This window comes from Orcinus orca, chromosome 11 (genome assembly GCF_937001465.1).
Source record: "Orcinus orca chromosome 11, mOrcOrc1.1, whole genome shotgun sequence".
NCBI classification, from domain to species: Eukaryota; Metazoa; Chordata; class Mammalia; order Artiodactyla; family Delphinidae; genus Orcinus; species Orcinus orca.
Window position 1 is genome coordinate 35,801,149 of NC_064569.1, and position 20,861 is coordinate 35,822,009.

Genomic DNA, 20,861 nt, shown 5'->3' on the forward strand with positions numbered 1-20,861 from the left:
TTTATAGTTTATGTTTGAAGGTGTGCCATGCCTGGCACACAGCAAGTGCTAACGAAATGTTTATTAAGATTCCAATCTTCACGTTCAACTAGCATTTAGTTAAGCAACTTCTACATACCAAACATTTGATGTTCAAGTCAGTTGGTTTGCAAATTGTAGCTAGAATTCAAATCTTAGGTGAAAATTTAAGAGTGTTCAGTAAAAGCAATGGTGGATATGGGAAAATTTCTGGGATTTGTAGTCCTTTAAGTATGCATGCCATTTATCAGTACAATGAGTGAGATAAACGAATAAATTCCTTTCCTTGCACTACTCAAAATATTTTTCAAAGGAAAATGCATATCAATCTAAAACAACTGAATCCATTTTTAGCTATAAAAATCTATATGACAATTAGACTTTCTTATATAATATAAGCACAATTTAATGAGTTCAATACTTATCCTGAATAATTCTTTAGTGATGAGGTAGCCTAAAGGTGCCCACCTGTTCAGCATATCTAAGCATTTCAAACCATCAATAAACAAATATTTCTTAAACTCTAAATTGTCTATCTCTATTTTAGAAGTTTTGGAAAATTCAAGGAAAGTAAATAGCCTGTGACCACGAAACACTTATATTATAGGTGGTAGAAATATATACAAATGCACACGTATGAATCCCTTAATAACTAATATAATAGATAATAAAGTATATTACAACCAGACAATTGGATATAAATTAGTACAGAACAAGGTATTAATTCTTCAGTCAGGTAAAATAAAAAATAGAGTTGAGAAATTAAATTTATGTGCACCTAATTCATCAAGAAAATCTTTTTAAAAAATTAAGCAGCCTAGAACAATAATTAAATCATAGATAGTTAGAACAAAAAGCAGAAGGTATACCTGTCAGACTGTATTAGTTTTCTAAGGCTACTATAATAAAGCATCACAAACTGGTGGCTTAAGCAACAGAGATGTATTGTCTTAACGGTTTTACAGCCTAACAGTCCAAAATCAAGGTATCAGCCTTTCTAAGGGCTGAGAAGGACAATTTGCTCCACGCTCCTCACCTTGCTTCTGGCACTTTGCTGGAAATCTTTGGTGTTCCTTGGCTTGTAGGTGCATCACCCCAATCTCTGCCTGCATGTTCACATGACGTTCTCCCTGTGTGTCCGTGTCAAAACTTCTCCACTTTATAAGGACAACAGTCATACTGGAGTAGGGTCCCAGCATTTTCCAGTATGACTTCATCTAAACTAACTACACTTGCAACAGCCCTATTTCCAAATAAGTTCTCATTCTGAGGTAACAGGTTAGGGCTTTAACATATGACTTCTTGAGAGGCACAACTCAAGCCATAACACAGACAAACCATCATGAGCAAAGAAAACGATGAAAATACTGGAAGAGATTTGCTATGGATTAATGGATAAATAGCTATGTAGGGCCAGGCAACAGAAAGGCTTGGAACCTTGGCAAAGGAGTTTGAGCTTGATGTGCTGAGCAACAAAAGAGGCACCATGGGCTCTCAAGCAGAAGAAATGGGTTTTGTAAACATTAATCCAGAGAATGGGTCCTGGTTGGGTAGGAGGGAGCGAGACACTAGAGACAGAATGACTAAACAGAAGGTGACATGAAGTTAAAAAAAAATGATATCTGGCAGCAGCAGTCAGAATGAAAGAGATAAGATGAATCCGGGAAAAACTGGTCCATCAGCAAGGGATTATTCTTTTAGGGGGTTCAGATTTTCTATATTCTCATTAATTTGAAGAAATGCCTCACAAACTTCCTTTCATTAATAAGGCATCCATTACCAATTTTGGTAAACAAATGTGATATGCAACTATATAAATGACTCACCTATGCAGAATTATTTTCCAGTTCTTAGTGTACTGCTAAAAGCTTGGATAGCAACAATGTCAGCAATTTTAAGGTGTCTGGGAAACAGGAACAAGCTTCTTCATCATAATGCACTACAGCTGACACAGCTGTAATCCCTGGCACTTCTTACGCACTGAAGAGAGAAACTTACCAAATAAATGACTTCTGAAGACACTATCTAAAATGGAATGCCAAGATGGTCCTAAAATAGTACTCAATAGTGTAAGGAAGTGTCAAGAGGAAGTATAGTCAAAACATCAAAAACTCCTACCATTTTCAGTTTAAAGTCAAGACATGTAGCAAAGAATCATTCTGAAAAACACAATGTACAACGTAATGTTTGACAATCTTTATAGACTGTATGTATTGCAAGAGACCAAATGAAGGGGAAAGTACTAAAAAATTTGGTAACACTCTGTAGGGAATGAGGAACATTGAATGGATGGAGATGGACAAATGATTTTTAAAAGAGAAATATGATAAACATATAGTTCATAAAAAACATAAAGCAGGGCAATATACTCTCAGATATTTTAGAACATTAATATCTAAAAGTTGGACAAGTCATCTAGCTATAAAATCCTAATTTAAGTCATGTTTATAAATATCTAAGGAGTCACAAAACTCTTTCAAAAACAAGAAGCTATCGTCTACATGGCTGAGTCACTGGGGTGAGGCCAGACAGAACCGAAAAGGAAACAACAGGTGGCAAAGAAACACCCTTCCTTAGCCCCACTGTCCCTTAAGCTACTGCTTTGTCTTTCTCCTTCCCTTCATAAGCAAACATCTGGAAGGAGTTCTCTTCCTTCATCAGAACCATTTTTCCCATGATGCAATACTGAATGTACTCCAAACTGGCTTTTGTCATCACCTTTGCACCAAAATCGCCATGGCTGGCCCTCAGTGTCATCCATAATGTTCAACACAAAGGATGTTTTTCAGTCTTTATCATTCTCGATCTCTCAGAAGCATTGTACATTTTTTGAAATCCCCTCTTTTCCTTGGTTTCTGTGACACCACCTCCTCTTCTCTTCCTAATTGTCAGCCACGACTTTCCTCTCTCCATCACCAAATCATCTTCTTTATAAAACACTCAAACACCAGAGTTTTTCAAAACTCTCTAGGTAATTTCTTCCATTTTCTCAACTACCATTTATATGCCAAAGAATCCCAAATGTTATGTACAACTTAAACTTCTCTGAACCCCACACTGAAGTATATTCAACTGGCTACTCACCTGTCCCTCAAGTACTACAACCCACCATGATGATTTTCCCACCAAATCTGTTTCCTAAGTGAGCAGCACTAACACCTGCCTGTTTCTCAGGACAGAAACCTGAGTATCACCCTTGAAACCTCTCTACTCATCATCTACTAGCACCAATTAATCATCAGGATTGGTTTTACCTCACTAATGCTCTCAAATACACCCACATCTCCATCTCCCTTTCTTCGGCAGGCCACTGCTGTCTCCCATCCACTGGTTTCCCACATCCAGTCTTCCCTTCATTCAGCCTGAAGCAGAAGTGATTATTTAAAACACCAATGTGATCAGGGCATTCCTCTGCAAAACTTTTCATCAGCTCTCCCTTGTTCTTAGCACAAAATCCTTAGTCTTTATTAGGCCCCTTCAAGGCCCTGCTTCCCATCATTAATCTCATTGGGCACCTCTCCCCTGTTCTCTGCCTTCCTTCAGTTATTACAAAGTGCTTCTTTTCACCTTAAGGCCTTTAGACATGGTGATTCCTCCAAAGGAGATTCCCTTCTTTCCCACACTTACTTCTATGCATAGCTGATTTTTACTTAATCTTCAGAGTACAGAGAAAAACTCTTTTATTCAAGCACTACCACCCACGCAGATCAGAGCCCCTGTTAACCTATTTCTCTTTTCGCCACTTGCCACATGTGCAATTAAATGCTCTTTGGTGCAATGATCTTCCTTGCCTGAGAGAACATCAGTCATGTACACCTTATTTACTGCTTCACCTCCAGCCTAGCCTGGAACAAAACAAGCATTCAATAAATATTTGTCAAATGAATAAATAAACTCCAAATTTTACCAGTGCTATTTTAACTCTGATCAAGAAAGTTATAGTAAAAATAATCTCAATTATAATTATATCATTAAAACAACCCCACAGATTTAGTAAATAAAATTTATTTTATATCACTTGCTTACTTTTGCATATAATGACAAGTCTAATTTCTTAGAGGACCAGAACTCTACAAGACCAGCTGATAGACAACATGTACAATTGCATAAAAAATTTTAAATGCTGCTTCTAGTGAGTCAAACTATCCTTCATGGGATAGCCCTGGCCCCAGAGGCAGCTACCATGGGAGTCGGCCCACACAGCAGCAGGCTGGAACCAGTCCCAAGAAACCCCAGCTCCTGTAGCCAGCCATGCCAGGACTCAGCCTCACCCAGCAGTGGGAAGCAGCCATGGCACAGGCAGGAACTAGCAGCTGACTGGGCAAGGGGCCAGGCTTGCCTAACAGTGTGCCAACAGTTGTTGCATTGTCACGACAGAATGGCCAATACAATCCACATAGGGGACACACCTAGAACAGATAGCTCTGGAGACCAGAGGGTAGTGTGCTTCTGGGACCCATAGGATGTATCCTACATAAGCCCACTTCTACAAGATCAGGAAGCATAACTGACCTACCTAATACTTAGAAATAAACAAAGGGAATTTGGCAGAATCAGGAGACGAATATATTCCAAAGGAACAAGACAAAACCCCAGAAGAACTAAATGAAGTGGAGATAAGTCATCTACCCAAAAAAGAGTTCAAGGTAATGATTATAAAGATGATCAGTGAACTGAGGTGAAGAATGGATGAACACAGTGAAAAGGTTAACAAAGAGTTAGAAAATATGAAGAAGAACCAAACAGAGCTGAAGAATACAATAGCTGAAATAAAAAATACACTAGAAGGAATCTAGGAATACACAGTATATTAGATGATACAGAGGAATAGATCAGTGAAATGGAAGACAGAACAGAGGAAATTACACAAACTGAAGAGAAAAAAAGAAAGTTTTTTTTTTTTAAATGAGGATAGTTGACGAGACTTCTAGGACAACATCCAGTGTACTAACATTTGCATTACAGGGGTTGCAGAAGGTGAAGAGAGAAAGAAAGGGACAGAGAATTTGTTTGAGGAAATAACAGTTGAAAATTTCCCTAAACTTAAAAAGGATATAGATATCCAGGTCCAAGAAGCAAAGAGAGTCCCAAATAAGATGAACCCAAAGAGGTCCACACAAATATACATTATAATTAAAATGGCAAAAATTAAAGATAAAGAGAGAATCTTAATAGCAGTAAAGGAAAAGCTACTAGTTAGCTTTTCCTAACTAGTAGCTTCTTTCCATACCGTAAGAGTATGTGCTGACTTTCCAGCAGAAATTTTGCAAGCCACAAGGTGAGTGGCACAATATAGTCAAAGTGATAAAAAGAAATCTACAACCAACAACACTCTACCCAGCAAGGCTACCAAGCAAAAGCTAAAATACTTCAACACCACTAAACTGGCTTTACAAGAAATGTTAAAGGGACTACCCTAAGCAGAAAAGAAGATTATACAACTAGAAATATGTAAATTATTTTTAAAATAATCTCATTAGTAAAGGCAAATGTACAATAAAGGTAGTATATCATCCACTTATAAAGCTAATATAAAGGTTAAAAGACAAAAGCAGTAAAATCATCTGTAGCCCCCAAAGTAGTTAAGGGATACACAAAACAAAAAGATGGAAAATATGTCAAAAAACATTAAACAGGGTGTGAAGAGTAAAAATGCAGGGTTGTTAGAATGTGTTCATACTTGAGATCAACTTAAAATAATCAATATATATACATACATATATAGTGTTATATATGAACCTCATGATAACCACAAATTAAAAATCTATACTAGATACACACATTCAAAAAAGAAAGAATCCAAACATAACTAAAGACAGTCATCCAATCACAAGGGAAGAGAGCAAAAGTAGAAGAAAGAACAAAAAAGAACTACAAAAACAGCAAGAAAACAATCAACAAAATGTCAGTAAGTACATACCTATTAATAATTACATCAAATGTAAATGGACTACGTGTTCCAATCAAAAGTCATAAAGTGACTGAATGCATAAAAGAGCAAGACTTATATATATGCTACCTACTTCAGATCTAAAGTCACACACAGACTGAAAATGAAGAGATAGAAAAAGGTATTCCATGCAAATGGAAACAAAAAAGAAAGGGGGGTAGTAGTACTTATATAAGGCAAAACAGACTTTAAAACAAAGCCTGTAACAAGAGACAAAGAAGGACATTACTTAATGAAAATGGGATCGATTCAACAAGAAGGTATAACACGTATAGCTGATTCACTTTGTTGTAGAGCAGAAACTAACACACCATTGTGGAGCAATTATACTCCAATAAAAATTTTTTTTAAAAATATATATATAACAATTATAAATATTTATAGACCCAACACAGGAACATCTAGATAAAGCAAATGTTAACGAACATAAAAGGAGGAATTAACAGTAACACAATAATTGTAGCAGAATTTTACACTGCAATTAAATCAATGGATACATCACCTAGACAGAAAATCAATAAGGAAACACTGGCCTTCAAGGACACATTAGACCAGATAGACTTAATATATATATATAGAACATTCCATCCAAAGCAGCAGAATACACATTCTTTTCAAGTGCACATGGAACATTTTCCTGGAGAGAGAGCACATACTAGGCCACTAAACAAGTCTCAAATAAATTTAAGAGGACTAAAATCACATCAAGCAACTTTTCCGACCGAAGGGTCTGAGACTAAAAATCAACAAGAAAAAAACTGCAAAACACAAGCACATGAATGCTAAAACATATGTTACCAAAACAACCAATGGGTCACACACACACACACACACACAAATCAACAAGGAAATCAAAAAATACCTGGAGACAAATGAAAGTGGAAACACAACAATCCGAAATCTATGGAACCCAGCAAAACCAGTTCTAAGAGGGAAGTTTATGGCAATACAAGGTTATCTCAGAAAACAAGAAAAATCTCAAATAAACAACCTAACCTTATACCTAAAGGAACTAGAGAAACAAGAAAAAACAAAACCCAAGATTAGTAGGAGAGAAATCATAAAGATCAGAGCAGAAATAAATGAAATAGAAACTAAAAAAAAATAATAGAAAAGATCAATGAAACTAGAGATGGTTCTTTGAAAAGATAAACAAAATCAATTAAAAAAATCAAGAGAGAGGGCCCAAATCAATAAAAGGAGAAATGTAACAGAAGTTACAACTAACACCACAGAAAAATAGGATCATAAGTGATAACTACAACTATATGCCAACAAAATGGACAACACAGAAGAAATGAATAAATTCCTAGAAACTTACAATCTTCCAAGACTGAATTAGGAAGAAATAGAAAATATGAACAGACCAATTACCAGTAATGAAACTGATTCAGTAGTAAAAAGAACTCCCAACAAACAAAAGTCCAAGACCAGATAGCTTCACAGGTGAATTCTACCAACCACTTAAAGAAGAGTTAATGCCTAGACTCCCCAAACCATTCCAAAAAACTGAAGAGAAAGGAACACTTCCACACTTGTGCTATGAAGCCAGCATCATCCTCATACCAAAATGAGACAAAGACACCACAAAAAGAAAATTACAGGCCAGTATCACTGATGAACATAGATGCAAAAATCCTCAGCAAAATACTAGCAAACCAAATTCAACAATACATTAAAAGGATCGTATGTTATGATCAAATGGGATTTATCATCAGGATGAAAGGATGGCTCCATATCAACAAATCAATCGATGTGACAAATCATATTAACGGATTGAAGAATAAAAATTATGTGATCATCTCAATAGATTCAGAAAAAGCTTATGGCAAAATTCAACATGCATTTATGATAAAAACTCTCAAGAAAGTCAGTATAGAGGGAATATACTTCAACATAATGGAGGTCATATATGACAACACACAGCAAATATAACACTCAATGGTGAAAAGCTTAAAGCTTTTCCTCTAAGATCAAGAATAAGACAAGGGAGCTCACAATTGTCACTTTTATTTAACATAGTATTGAATATCCTAGCCCTAGCAAGTAGATAAGAAAAAGAGATAAAAGACATCCAAATTGGAAAGGAAAAAATAAAACTTTTAATATTTTCAGATGACATGATACTATATAGAGAAAATACTAAAGATTCAACAACAAAAAAATCAAAACTAATAAATGAATTCCATAAAGCTGCAGGACACAAAATTAATATACAGAGGGCTTCCCTGGTGGCGCAGTGGTTGAGAGTCTGCCTGCCTATGCAGGGAACGCGGATTCGTGCCCCGGTCCGGGAAGATCCCACATGCCATGGAGCAGCTGGGTCCGTGAGCCATGGCCGCTGAGCCTGAGCCTGCACGTCCGGAGCCTGTGCTCCACAATGGGAGAGGCCACAGCAGTGAGAGGCCCGCGTACCGCAAAAAAAAAAAAAAAAAAAAATATATATATATATAGAAATTTGGTGTGTTTCTATACACTAGAAATTATAAGAAAGAGAAATCAAGAAAAAATCCCATTTAATATTGCATCAGAAAGAACAAAATACCTAGGAATAAATCTAGCCAAGGAAGTAAAAGACCTATACTCAGAAAACTATACAACATGATGAAAAACTGAAGATGACACAAACAAATGGAAAAATGTGCTGTGCTGATGGATTGGAAGAATTAATGTTGCTAAAATGACCATACTCCCCAAGGCAGTATACAAATTCAATGCAGCAATCCCTATCAAAATACCAATGATATTTTTCACAGACCTAGAACAAATGATTCTAAAATTTGTAAGGAAACAAAAAAGACCCCAAATTCCAAGGGAACCTTGAAAAAGCTGGAGGTATCATGCTCCCTGATTTCAAACAATACTACAAGCTACAGTCATCAAAACAATATGATACTGGCACAAAAACAGACACACAGATCAATGGAACAAAAGAGAAAACACAGGAGGAGTTTCAAGATGGCAGAAGAGTAAGACGTGGAGATCACTTTGCTCCCCACAAATACATCAGAAATACATCTACATGTGGAACAACTCCTACAGAACACCTACTGAACACTGGCAGAAGACCTCAGACCTCCCAAAACGCAAGAAAGTCCCCATGTACCTGGGCAGGACAAAAGAAAAAACAGAGACAAAAGAATAGGAACTGGACCTGCACCAGTGGGAGAGAGCTGGGAAGGAGGAAAGGTTTGCACACACTAGGAAGCCCCTTTGCAGGCGGAGATGGCGGGTGGCAGATGGGGAAGCTGTGGAGCCACGGAGGAGAGCGCAGCCACGGGGGTGCGGAGGGCAAAGCAGACAGTATCCCGCACAGAGGATCGGTGCTGACCAGCACTCTCCAGTCCAAGAGGCTTGTCTGCTCACCCGCCGGGACGGGCAGGGTCTGGAGCTGAGGGTCCAGCTTCGGTGGGATCCCAGGGAGAGGACTGCATGAACACAGCCTGAAGGGGGCTAGTGCACCACAGCTAGGCGGGAGGGAGTCCAGGAAAAAGTCTGGAGGTGCCGAAGAGACAAGAGACTTTTTCTTGCCTCTTTGCTTCCTGGTGCGCGAGGAGAGGGGATTAAGAGCGCCGCTTAAAGGAGCTCCAGAGATGAGTGCGAGCCGTGGCTATCAGAGCGGACCCCAGAGACGGGCATGAGACGCTAAGGCTGCTGCTGCCGCCACCAAGAAGCCTGTGTGCAAGCACAGGTCACTATACACACCTTCGCTCCTGGGAGCCTGTGCAGCCCGCCACTGCCATGGTCCCGTGATCCAGGGACAACTTCCCCGCAAAAACACACGGCACGCCTCAGGCTGTGGCAACATCACACCAGCCTCTGCCGCCACAGGCTGGACCCGCATCCGTACCCCTCTATCCCCCTGCCCTGAGCGAGCCAGAGCCCCTGAATCAGCTGCTCCTTTAAGCCTGTCCTATCTGAGTGAAGAACAGACGTGCTCAGGCAACCTACACGCAGAGGCGGGGCCAAATCCAAAGCTGAACCCCAGGAGCTGTGTGATCAAAGAAGAGAAAGGGAAATTTCCTGCAGCAGCCTCAGGAGCAGGGGATTAAATTTTCACAATCAACTTGATGTACCCTGCATCTGTGGAATATCTGAATAGACAACGAATCATCCCAAATTGAGGAGGTGGCGTTTGGGAGCAATGAAATATATATATTTTTTTCCCTTCTTCTCTTTTTGTGAGTGGGTATACCATTTGTCCTAGGGTCTGTCTGTCCGTTTTTTTGTTGTTTATTTATATTTTGTATAGTTTTTAGAGCTAGTTATCATTGGTGGATTTGTTTTTTGGTTTGGTTGCTCTTTTCTTTCTTTCTTTCTTTCTTTTTTGTTTTTTTCTTAGTTAAAAAAATTTTTTTAATAATTATTTTAATAATTTTATTTTATCTTCTTTCTTTCTTTCTTTCTTTTCTCCCTTTAATTCTGAGCTGTGTGGACGACAGGCTCTTGCTGCTCCAGCCAGGCATCAGGGCTGTGCTTCTGAGGTGGGAGAGCCAAGTTCAGGACACTGGTCCACAAGAAACCTCTCAGCTCCACATACTATCAAACAGCGAAAATCTCCCAAAGATGTCCATCTCAACGCCAAGATCCTGCTCTACTCAACAAGAAGCAAGCTACAGTGCTGGACACCCTAGGCCAGACAACTAGCAAGACAGGAACACAACACCATCCATTAGCAGAGAGGCTGCCTAAAGTCATAATAAGGCCACAGACACCCAAAAAAAAACTCCACCAGACGTGGACCTGCCCACCAGAAAGACAAGATCCAGCCTCATCCACCAGAACACAGGCAATAGTCCCCTTCACCAGGAAGCCTACACAGCCCACTGAACCAACCTTAGCCACTGGGAGCAGACACCAAAAACAACGGGAACTAGGAACCTGCAGCCTGTGAAAAGGAGACCCCAAACACAGTAACTTAAGCAAACTGAGAACACAGAGAAACACACAGCAGATGAAGGAGCAAGTCAAAAACCCTCCAGACCTAACAAATGAAGAGGAAACAGGCAGTCTACCTGAAAAAGAGATCAGAATAATGATAGTAAATATGATCCAAAATCTTGGTAATAGAATGGAGAAAATACAAAAAACGTTTAACAAGGACCTAGAAGAACTAAAGAGCAAACAAACAGTTCTAAAGAACACAATAAATGAAATTAAAAATTCTCTAGAAAGGATCAATAGCAGAATAACTGAGGAAGAAGAATGGATAAGTGACCTGGAAGATAAAATAGTGGAAATAACTACTGCAGAGCAGAATAAAGAAAAAAGAATGAAAAAAATGAGGACAGTCTCAGAGACCTCTGGGACAACATTAAACGCAACAACATTCGAATTTTAGGGGCCCCAGAAGAAAAAGAGAATAAGAAAGGGACTGAGAAAATATTTGAGGAGATTATAGTTGAAAACTTCCCTAATATGGGAAAGGGTATAGTTAATCCAGTCCAGGAAGCACAGACAGTCCCATACAGGATAAATTCAAGGAGAAACACACCAAGACACATATTAGTTGAACTACCAAAAATTAAATACAAAGAAAACATATTAAAAGCAGCAAGGGAAAAAAACAAATAACACACAAGGGAATCCCCATAAGGTTAACTGATCTTTCAGCAGAAACTCTGCAAGGCAGAAGGGACTGGCAGGACATATTTAAAGTGATGAAGGAGAAAAACCTACAACCAAGATTACTCTACCCAGCAAGGATCTCATTCAGATTCGATGGAGAAATTAAAACCTTTACAGACAAGCAAAAGCTAAGAGAATTCAGCACCACCAAACCAGCTCTACAACAAATGCTAAAGGAACTTCTGTAGGCAGCAAACACAAGAGAAGGAAAAGACCTACAATAACAAACCCAAAACAATTAAGAAAATGATAATAGGAACATACATATCAATAATTACCTTAAATGTAAATGGATTAAATGCTCAAACCAAAAGACACAGACTGGCTGAATGACTACAAAAACAAGACCTGTATATATGCGGTCTACAAGAGACCCACTTCAGACCCAGGGACACATACAGACTGAAAGTGAGGTGATAGAAAAAGATATTCCAAGCAAATGGAAATCAAAAGAAAGCTGGAGTCGCAATTCTCATATCAGACAAAATAAACGTCAAAATAAAGAATGTTACAAGAGACAAAGAAAGACACTACATAATGATTACGGGGTATCAATCCAAGAAGAAGATATAACAATTGTAAATATTTATGCACCCAACACAGGAGTACAACAAAACATAAGGCAAATTTTCACAGCCATAAAAGGGGAAATCAACAGTAACACAATAATAATATGGGACATTAACACCACACTTTCACCAAAGGGCAGATCATCCAAAATGAAAATAAATAAGGAAACACAAGTTTTAAATTACACATTAAACAAGACGGACTTAACTGATATATATAGGACATTCCATCCAAAAGCAACAGAATACACATTCTTCTGAAGTGCTCGTGGAACATTCTCCAGGATAGGTCATATCTTGGGTCACACATCAAGCCTCAGTAAATTTACAAAAATTGAAATCGTATCAAGTATCTTTTCAGACCACAATGCTATGAGACCAGATATCAATTATAGGAAAAAATGTGTAAAAAATACAAACACATGGAGGTTAAACAATACACTACTTAATAACCAAGAGATCACTGAGGAAATCAAACAGGAAATAAAAAAATACCTAGAAACAAATCACAATGAAAACACAATGACCCAACACCAATGGGATGCAGCAAAAACAATTCTAAGAGGGAAGTTTATAGCAATACAATCCTACGTTAAGAAACAAGAAACATCTCAAATAAACAAACTAACCTTACACCTAAAGCAATTAGAGAAATAAGAACAAAAAACCCCAATGTTAGCAGAATGAAAGAAACCATAAAGATCTGAGCAGAAATAAATGAAAAAGAAATGAAGGAAACGAGAGCAAATATAAACAAAACTAAAAGCTGGTTCTTTGAGAAGATAAACAAAATCGATAAACCATTAGCCAGACTCATCAAGAAAAAAAGGGAGAAGACTCAAATCAATAGAATTAGAAATGAAAAAGGAGAAGTAACAACTGACACTGCAGAAATAAAAGGAGCATGAGAGATTACTACATGCCAATAAAATGGAAAACTTGGAAGAAATGGACAAATTCTTAGTAATGCACAAGCTTCTGAGACTGAACCAGGAAGAAAGCGAAAATATGAACAGAACAATCACAAGCACTGAAATTGAAACTGTGATTAAAAATCTTCCAACAAACAAAAGCCCAGGACCAGATGGCTTCACAGGCAAATTCTATCAAACATTTAGAGAAGAGCTATCACCTATCCTTCTCAAACTCTTCCAAAATATAGCAGATAACACTCCCAAACTCATTCTATGAGGCCACCATTATCCTGATACCAAAACCAGACAAAGATGTCACAAAGAAAGAAAACTACAGGCCAATATCACTGATGAGCATAGATGCAAAACTCCTCAACAAAATACTAGCAAACAGAATCCAAAGGCACATTAAAAGGATCATACACCAGGTTTCCCTGGTGGCGCAGTGGTTGGGAGTCCACCTGCCGATGCAGGGGATGCGGATTCGTGCCCTGGTCCGGGAGGGTCCCACGTGCCACGGAGTGGTTGGGCCCGTGAGCCGTGGCCGCTGGGCCTGCGCGTACGGAGCCTGTGCTCCACGGCGGGAGAGGTCACAGCGGTGAGGGGCCCACGTGCCGCAAAAAAAAAAAAAAGGATCATACACCATGATCAAGTAGGTTTTGTCTCAGGAAGAATTCAAGAATTCTTCAATATACGCAAATCAACCGAGATACAACATATTAACAATTTGAAGGAGAAAAACCATATGATCATCTCAAGTCATGCAGAGAAAGCTTTCAACAAAATTCAACACCCATTTATGATAAAAGCCCTCCAGAAAGTAGGCATAGAGGGAACTTTCCTCAACATAATAAAGGCCATATATGACAAACCCACAGCCAACATCGTCCTCAATGGTGAAAAACTGAAACCATGTCCACTAAGATCAGGAACAAGACAAGGTTGCCCACTCTCACCACTATTATTTAACATAGTTTTGGAAGTTTTAGCCATAGCAATCAGAGAAGAAAAAGAAATAAAAGGAATCCAAATTGGAAAAGAAGAAGTAAAGCTGTCACTGTTTGAAGATGACATGATACGATACCTAGAGAATCCTAAAGATGCTACCAGAAAATGACTAGAGCTAATCAATGAACTGGATAAAGTAGCAGGATACAAAATTAATGAACAGAAATCTCTGGCATTCCTATACACTAATGATGAAAAATCTGAAAGAGAAATTAAGAAAACACTCCCATTTACCATTGCAACAAAAAGAATAAAATATCTAGGAATAAAACCTAAGGAGACAGAAGACCTGTGCACAGAAAATTATAAGACACTGATGAAAGAAATTAAAGATGATACAAATAGATGGAGAGGTGTACCATGTTGTTGGATTGGAAGAATCAACATTGTTAAAATGACTCTGCTACCCAAAGCAATCTACAGATTCAATGCAATCCGTATCAAACTACCAATGGCATTTTTCACAGAACTAGAACAAAAAATTTCACAATTTGTATGGAAACACAAAAGACCGCGAATAGCCAAAGCAATCATGAGAAAGAAAAACAGAGCTGGAGGAATCAGACTCCCTGACTTCATACTACACTACAAATCGACAGTAATCAAGACACTATGGTAGTGGCACAAAAATAGAAATATAGATCAACGGGAACAGGATAGAAAGCCCAGAAATGAACCCACGCACATATGGTCACATTATCTTTGTTAAATGAGGCAAGAATATACAGTGGAGAAAAGACAACCTCTTCAATAAGTGGTGCTGGGAAAACTGGAGAGCTACATGGAAAAGAATGAAATTAGAACACTCCCTAACACCATACACAAAAATAAACTCAAAATGGATTAAAGACCTAAATGTAAGACCAGACACTATCAAACTCTTAGAGGAAAACATAGGCAGAACACTCTATGACATAAATCACAGCAAGATCCTTTTTGATCCACCTCCTAGAGAAATGGAGATAAAAACAAAAATAAACAAATGGGATCTAATGAAACGTAAAAGCTTTTGCACAGCAAAGGAAACCATAAACAAGACGAAAAGACAACCCTCAGAATGGGAGAAAATATTTGCAAATGAAGCAACTGACAAAGGAGTAATCTCCAAAATTTACAAGTAGCTCATGCAGTTCAATATCAAAAAAACAAACAACCCAATCCAAAAATGGGCAGAAGACCTAAATAGACATTTCTCCAAAGATGACATACAGATTGCCAACAAACACATGGAAGAATGCTCAACATCATTAATCATTCGAGAAATGTAAATCAAAACTACAATGAGATATCATCTCACAGCGGTCAGAATGGCCATCATCAAAAAATCCACAAACAATAAATGCTGGAGAGGGTGTGGAGAAAAAGGAACCCTCTTGCACTGTTGGTGGGAATGTAAATTGATACAGCCACTATGGAGAACAGTATGGAGGTTCCTTAAAAAACTACAAATAGAACTATCATACAACCCAGCAATCCCACTACCGGGCTGAGAAAACCACAATTCAAAAAGAGTCATGTACCACAATGTTCATTGCAGCACTATTTACAATAGCCAGGACATGGAAGCAACCTAAGTGTCCATCAACAGATAAATGGGTAAAGAAGATGTGGCACATATATACAACAGAATATTATTCAGCCATAAAAGGAAACGAAGCTGAGCTATTTGTAGTAAGGTGGATGGACTTAGAGTGTGTCATACAGAGTGATGTAAGTCAGAAAGAGAATAACAAATACCGCATGCTAACACATATATATGGAATCTAAAGAAAAAAAATGGTCATGAAGAACCTAGGGGCGAGACAGGTATAAAGACACAGACCTACTAGAGAATGGACTTGAGGATATAGGGAGGAGCAAGGGTAAGCTGGGACAAAGTGAGAGAGTGGCATGGAAATATATACACTACCAAACGTAAAATAAATAGCTAGTGCGAAGCAGCTGCATAGCACAGGGAGATCAGTTCGGTGCTTTGTGACCACCAGGAGGGGTGGGATAGGAAGGGTGGGAGGGAGGGAGATGCAAGAGGGAAGAGATATGGGGACATATGTATATGTATAACTGATTCACTTTGTTATAAAGCAGAAACTAACACACCATTGTAAAGCAATTATACTCCAATAAAAATGTTAAATAAAAAAAAAAAGAAAAGAGAAAGCCCAGAATTAAAACCAAGCTTATGTGGTCAATTAATCTATTAAAAGGGAGGCAAGAATATACAAAGGGGAAGGATAGCCTCTTCAATACATGGTGTTGGGAAAACTGGACAGCTACATGCAAAAGAATCAAACTGACTACTTTCTCACACCATATAAAAATAAACTCAAAATGGATTAAAGATTTAAATGTAATACCTGAAATCATAAAACTCCTAAAAGAAAACACAGGCAGTATACTCTTTGACATCAGTCTTTGAAATAATTTTTTGGATCTGTCTTCTTAGGCAAGAGAAAGAAAAGCAAAAACATACAAATGGGACTACATCAAACTAAAAAGCTTTTGCAGAGCAAAGGAAACTATCAACAAAACAAAAGGCAGCCTACTTAATGGGAGAAGATATTTTCAAATGATATATCCAATGAGCGGTTAATATCCAAAATATACAAAGAACTTATAATGACATCGAGAAAACTAACAACCTGATTAAGAAATGGGCAAAGGATCTGAAGACATTTTTCTAAAGAAGACATACATATGACCAAGACGCACATGAAAAGACGTTCAACATCACTAGTCATCAGTGAAATGCAAATCAAAACTACAATGAAATGTCACCTCACACCTGTTAGAATGGCTATCATCAAAAAGAACACAAATAACGTGTCGGCAAGGGTGTGGATAAAAGGGAACGCTCGTGCACTGTTGGTGGGAATCTAAATTGATAGTCACTATGGACGACAGTATGGAGGCTCCTCAAAAAATTAAAAGTAGAACTACCATAAGAGCCATCAATTCCCCTTCTGGGTATTTTTCCAATGAAAACAAAAACACTAAAACAAATGAACAAATATAATGAAAGAGAAACAGACTCACATAAACAGAGAACAAACTGGTGGGTGCCAGAGGGGAAGGGGGTTGGTGGATTAGTGAACTAGGTGAGGGATATTTAGAGGTACAAACCTCCAGTTATAAAATAAATGTCTTGGGATGTAACATAAAGCATAGGTAATATAGCCAATAATACTGTAATAACTATATTGTAACAGATGGTAACCAGACTTATCATGCTGATCATTTTGTAAGGTATCCAAATATCAAATTACTACGTTGTACATCTGAAACTAATATAATATGTAAGTCAATGATATTTCAATAAAAAATTCTTAGCAACAATAAAACAAAATGAAAAAGAAAATCACATTTGATCAGAATACTGCAGAATCTGTTAACATGAATAACAAAAGATACACTAGAAGTACTCATGTATAAAAAATTCAAGATCCCATAATAAACCAACACGTTTTTCCATTATTTTAACTTTTGAAGATTACTTCCTTAAATGAAAAATAAACAACATGAGGAAATTTACAAACCATTTTCCAGTATGATCCGTTCAGAACAGAAAACAGCTGCCAATCTGCACTACAGATAAATGTGTAGATAAAAACAGAGACCTAGTCTTTACAACTACATCAATTTTCAACAGGTTGTATTGATAAATAATCTAAATTTCTGGCCTCTTGCCTTGAACTCTTTCCTATCTCAATAAATGGCAACATCATCCAAGTGCTGCTCAAAATCAGAACCTTGACTCCCATTTATCACTCTTTAATTCTCCTCTACAGTAAATTATCTGCAAGCATTGTTGGCTCTACTTCCAAAACATACGTAAACATGCTCCTTCTCTTCATCTCTCTTACCACTCTCTTAATTCAGGCCATCAACAGCTTTGCTTAGGCTTCTGCAATAGCCTTCCAACTGGTCTTCCTGTTTACACTTCTGTTCTTCCGACCACATCCAACCCCAGAGTTTATCTAACACCTTGCAGCCACAGCTATCTTTTTTGATACAAGTCTGTACATATCACTCCCCTACTAGATGAATCTAAAATACTTAACAGTCTCCCTACATTACCTGGCCCCTACCTAACTCTCCAATTGCATCTTAACTGACTCATCTGCTGCATCACGTTATCCTTCTTTCTGTTTCTAGAATATCCAAGCTAGTTACCACTTAGGGTCTATCTACTTGCTATTCCTTCTAATTGGAATGCTCTGTTGCAGATCTTTCCATGTTACTTCCTTATCATCAAGTCTCAATTCAACTGTCAATCCCCTCCCAACCCCAAACCCAGAGGCTTTCCTTGACCATCTCATCTAAATTAATCCCCAATCAATTTCTATCACATCATCCTGTTTAACTTTCTTCCTATTATTTATTACTACCTTAAATTACCTTCTCTACTTCTAAGTTACCCACTTATTCTCTGTCTTCTCCCTTGAATGTTAGCTCCTGAGCACTGGAACCTTATCAGTCGTATTCACCATTTACTATCCAGTGCCTAGAAAAGTGCTTGGTACACAGTAGGTGCTCACTAAATATTTATTACAAGAGTGAATATACTTAACAACAACAAAAAGAAGCAGCTCAAAATATGAATAATTATCTTAAGATTCAAAAAGAAGTATTGTATGAATTTATATCGTGATTTCATGTTACACACATTATCAGTAGAACTTATTACATATTAGAGATCCCAAATATTAATGAAAAATACATTATTTTACTAAGTTACTTTAAATTCATTTCTAATATAAAACCTTTCAAAATGAGGAATTTTAAATCTACTTATGAATGGGGAAGGGAAGCTATATGTCTTTCTTTTGGCAAAAATAGAATGGTCTCTTTAGGACTAAATCAGAAGCATTTAAAGGAATATGCTGAGAAAAAAAAGGTCAATTTAAAAAATGAATACCAATTTTTAAGGCACAGAAAATCTACTGAAACCTGAGGGAAACAAAAGACATTGGTTTCCCAAGGGCCAGAAAATCATCATGTAGCTAAACACGATCTCTAAGGACTGATGGCACACTCTTGACATCTGGAAATGGTAAGTCCAAAACTGTCCAAGTGCCCAAATACCACCATATCAGTGTTCGTACTTGCAAGACCCACTAGCTAGTCACAAAATTAATGAGAATGACTCAAATGTGTGCCTTGGGGGGAAAATTATAAATTACTACATCTCTTGGACTTCTAGGGTCTTCCCGAACAGTCAAAGCCACAGAATTTGTGAATGCCAGGGGCCCCATCACTGTATTTGGGCTATTTCAATGAGACAATAAACTACCTGGGATATTAGTTAAGATTTTTAAAATAACTAGGAAACTATTTTCTCCACTGGAGCTATTTAGTAAATACCACAGAGCATGAATACCACCACTGAGATAACAGACAGTAGCAAACAAAAATGGTGCTGGGCACTTTATGTTCCTGTTAATTGACTGTCCTTGTTATACAACATTGTCGGAAAAAATCTGACTACAATTCTAACTGCAAGACACAGTAATCATGTCAATGTGTGAACTACCTGAATATCTAATTATGAAAAAAAGAAGGCAATTTCACAGCGGAAGCACTGTCCTAATTCAAGAAACCCAGCCATATTAACTGATTAGTCTGACATGTAGCAGATAGCTGAAAAACTTTAATTTGAAAGATAATTATTTTTACCTGATTAATATGCTTCAGATTAAATTCACTGCTTTTAATGGACCCATCAACTTGACGACCTGGGAAATTAATAAATTTTGCATGCAGTAATCCTAGGAAATTTATACAGCCAAGCTACACATCATTACAAGGATTACCTTCACAGTAGGCATTGTCCTCTCGAAGAGCCCTAAAACCATCTCGACAGCTACAAACGGCCCTGTCATTCAGATTTCTGCAGACAGAATTCTCCATGCAGTTATGCCTTTCAGAACAAAAGTCATAACCTACAAGAAAAAAGAAACTTATTAGGGTAAATAAAATCATAACAAAGCAAATAAACTTTGTCTCCTTAAAATCTTTCTTTAATTTAGAAGCTATATTTCTCTAAACGATTAAGTTGATATCTTCATCCCATGTTTATAGGACCATATGCTATGTGTACTAAAAAGTTTTTCAGTGTGTTTAACTCAATTAATTCCTTCTTGAAGTTAACTCAATTAATTCCTTCTTGAAGTCTCCTCTATTTCTGACTTTATAAATGCTATCTCTAGTCCCTAATATTCCAATTACAGTCCTCCAAATATTGGAAACAAAGAAAGATTCTTGGAGTACAAAATGAAGATTACAATATAGAAGACAACACAGTGAGGAAGGAAAGTGATCTGAGAATTACTGATTGAACACTGTCAATAACTATGAGTAATACAGACCAAGCCAGATGAGATGTGCACATTATGTATTTAAGAAATGAAACAGACAACTTGGCATCCTTAAAAAAACCCACAAAACTCTAAACGCATAAAAAAAATCACATCACTTTAATCTAATTTTCTCAGGAAATCTGCAAGACAAAGTATGTCCACTCAAAAGAAAAAGAAAGTTTTTATGAATTATAAAGATTTCACAGATTCCAGAGTCTTTATGTAGAGGAAAGAAAAATGGAACATTTCATAAACAGTGACACCAATCATGTGTAATCTCTCAAATCTCTTTTTCCTGTGTGAATCCCTGTTCAAAGATCATCTAAGATGCTGAAATAAAAAGCTGGAACGCTGGAATCCATATTTAATGGAAATTATATGATTATACATCATTCAAACAATTTTCAAATTGCTTGAT

At 37.4% G+C, this 20,861-nt stretch overlaps 1 protein-coding gene across 3 annotated transcripts in view; it reads right to left on the bottom strand.

Moving 5' to 3' along the window:
- NELL2 (neural EGFL like 2) overlaps positions 1–20,861 on the bottom strand; it is a 376,784-nt gene that overhangs the window by 203,959 nt on the left and 151,964 nt on the right. For all 3 annotated transcript variants that reach the window (XM_049694047.1, XM_004274430.3, XM_049694046.1), the window contains one exon: positions 19,898–20,026. In XM_049694047.1, the coding sequence (XP_049550004.1) occupies positions 19,898–20,026 (129 nt within the window). The remainder of the gene's footprint in view (positions 1–19,897; positions 20,027–20,861) is intronic.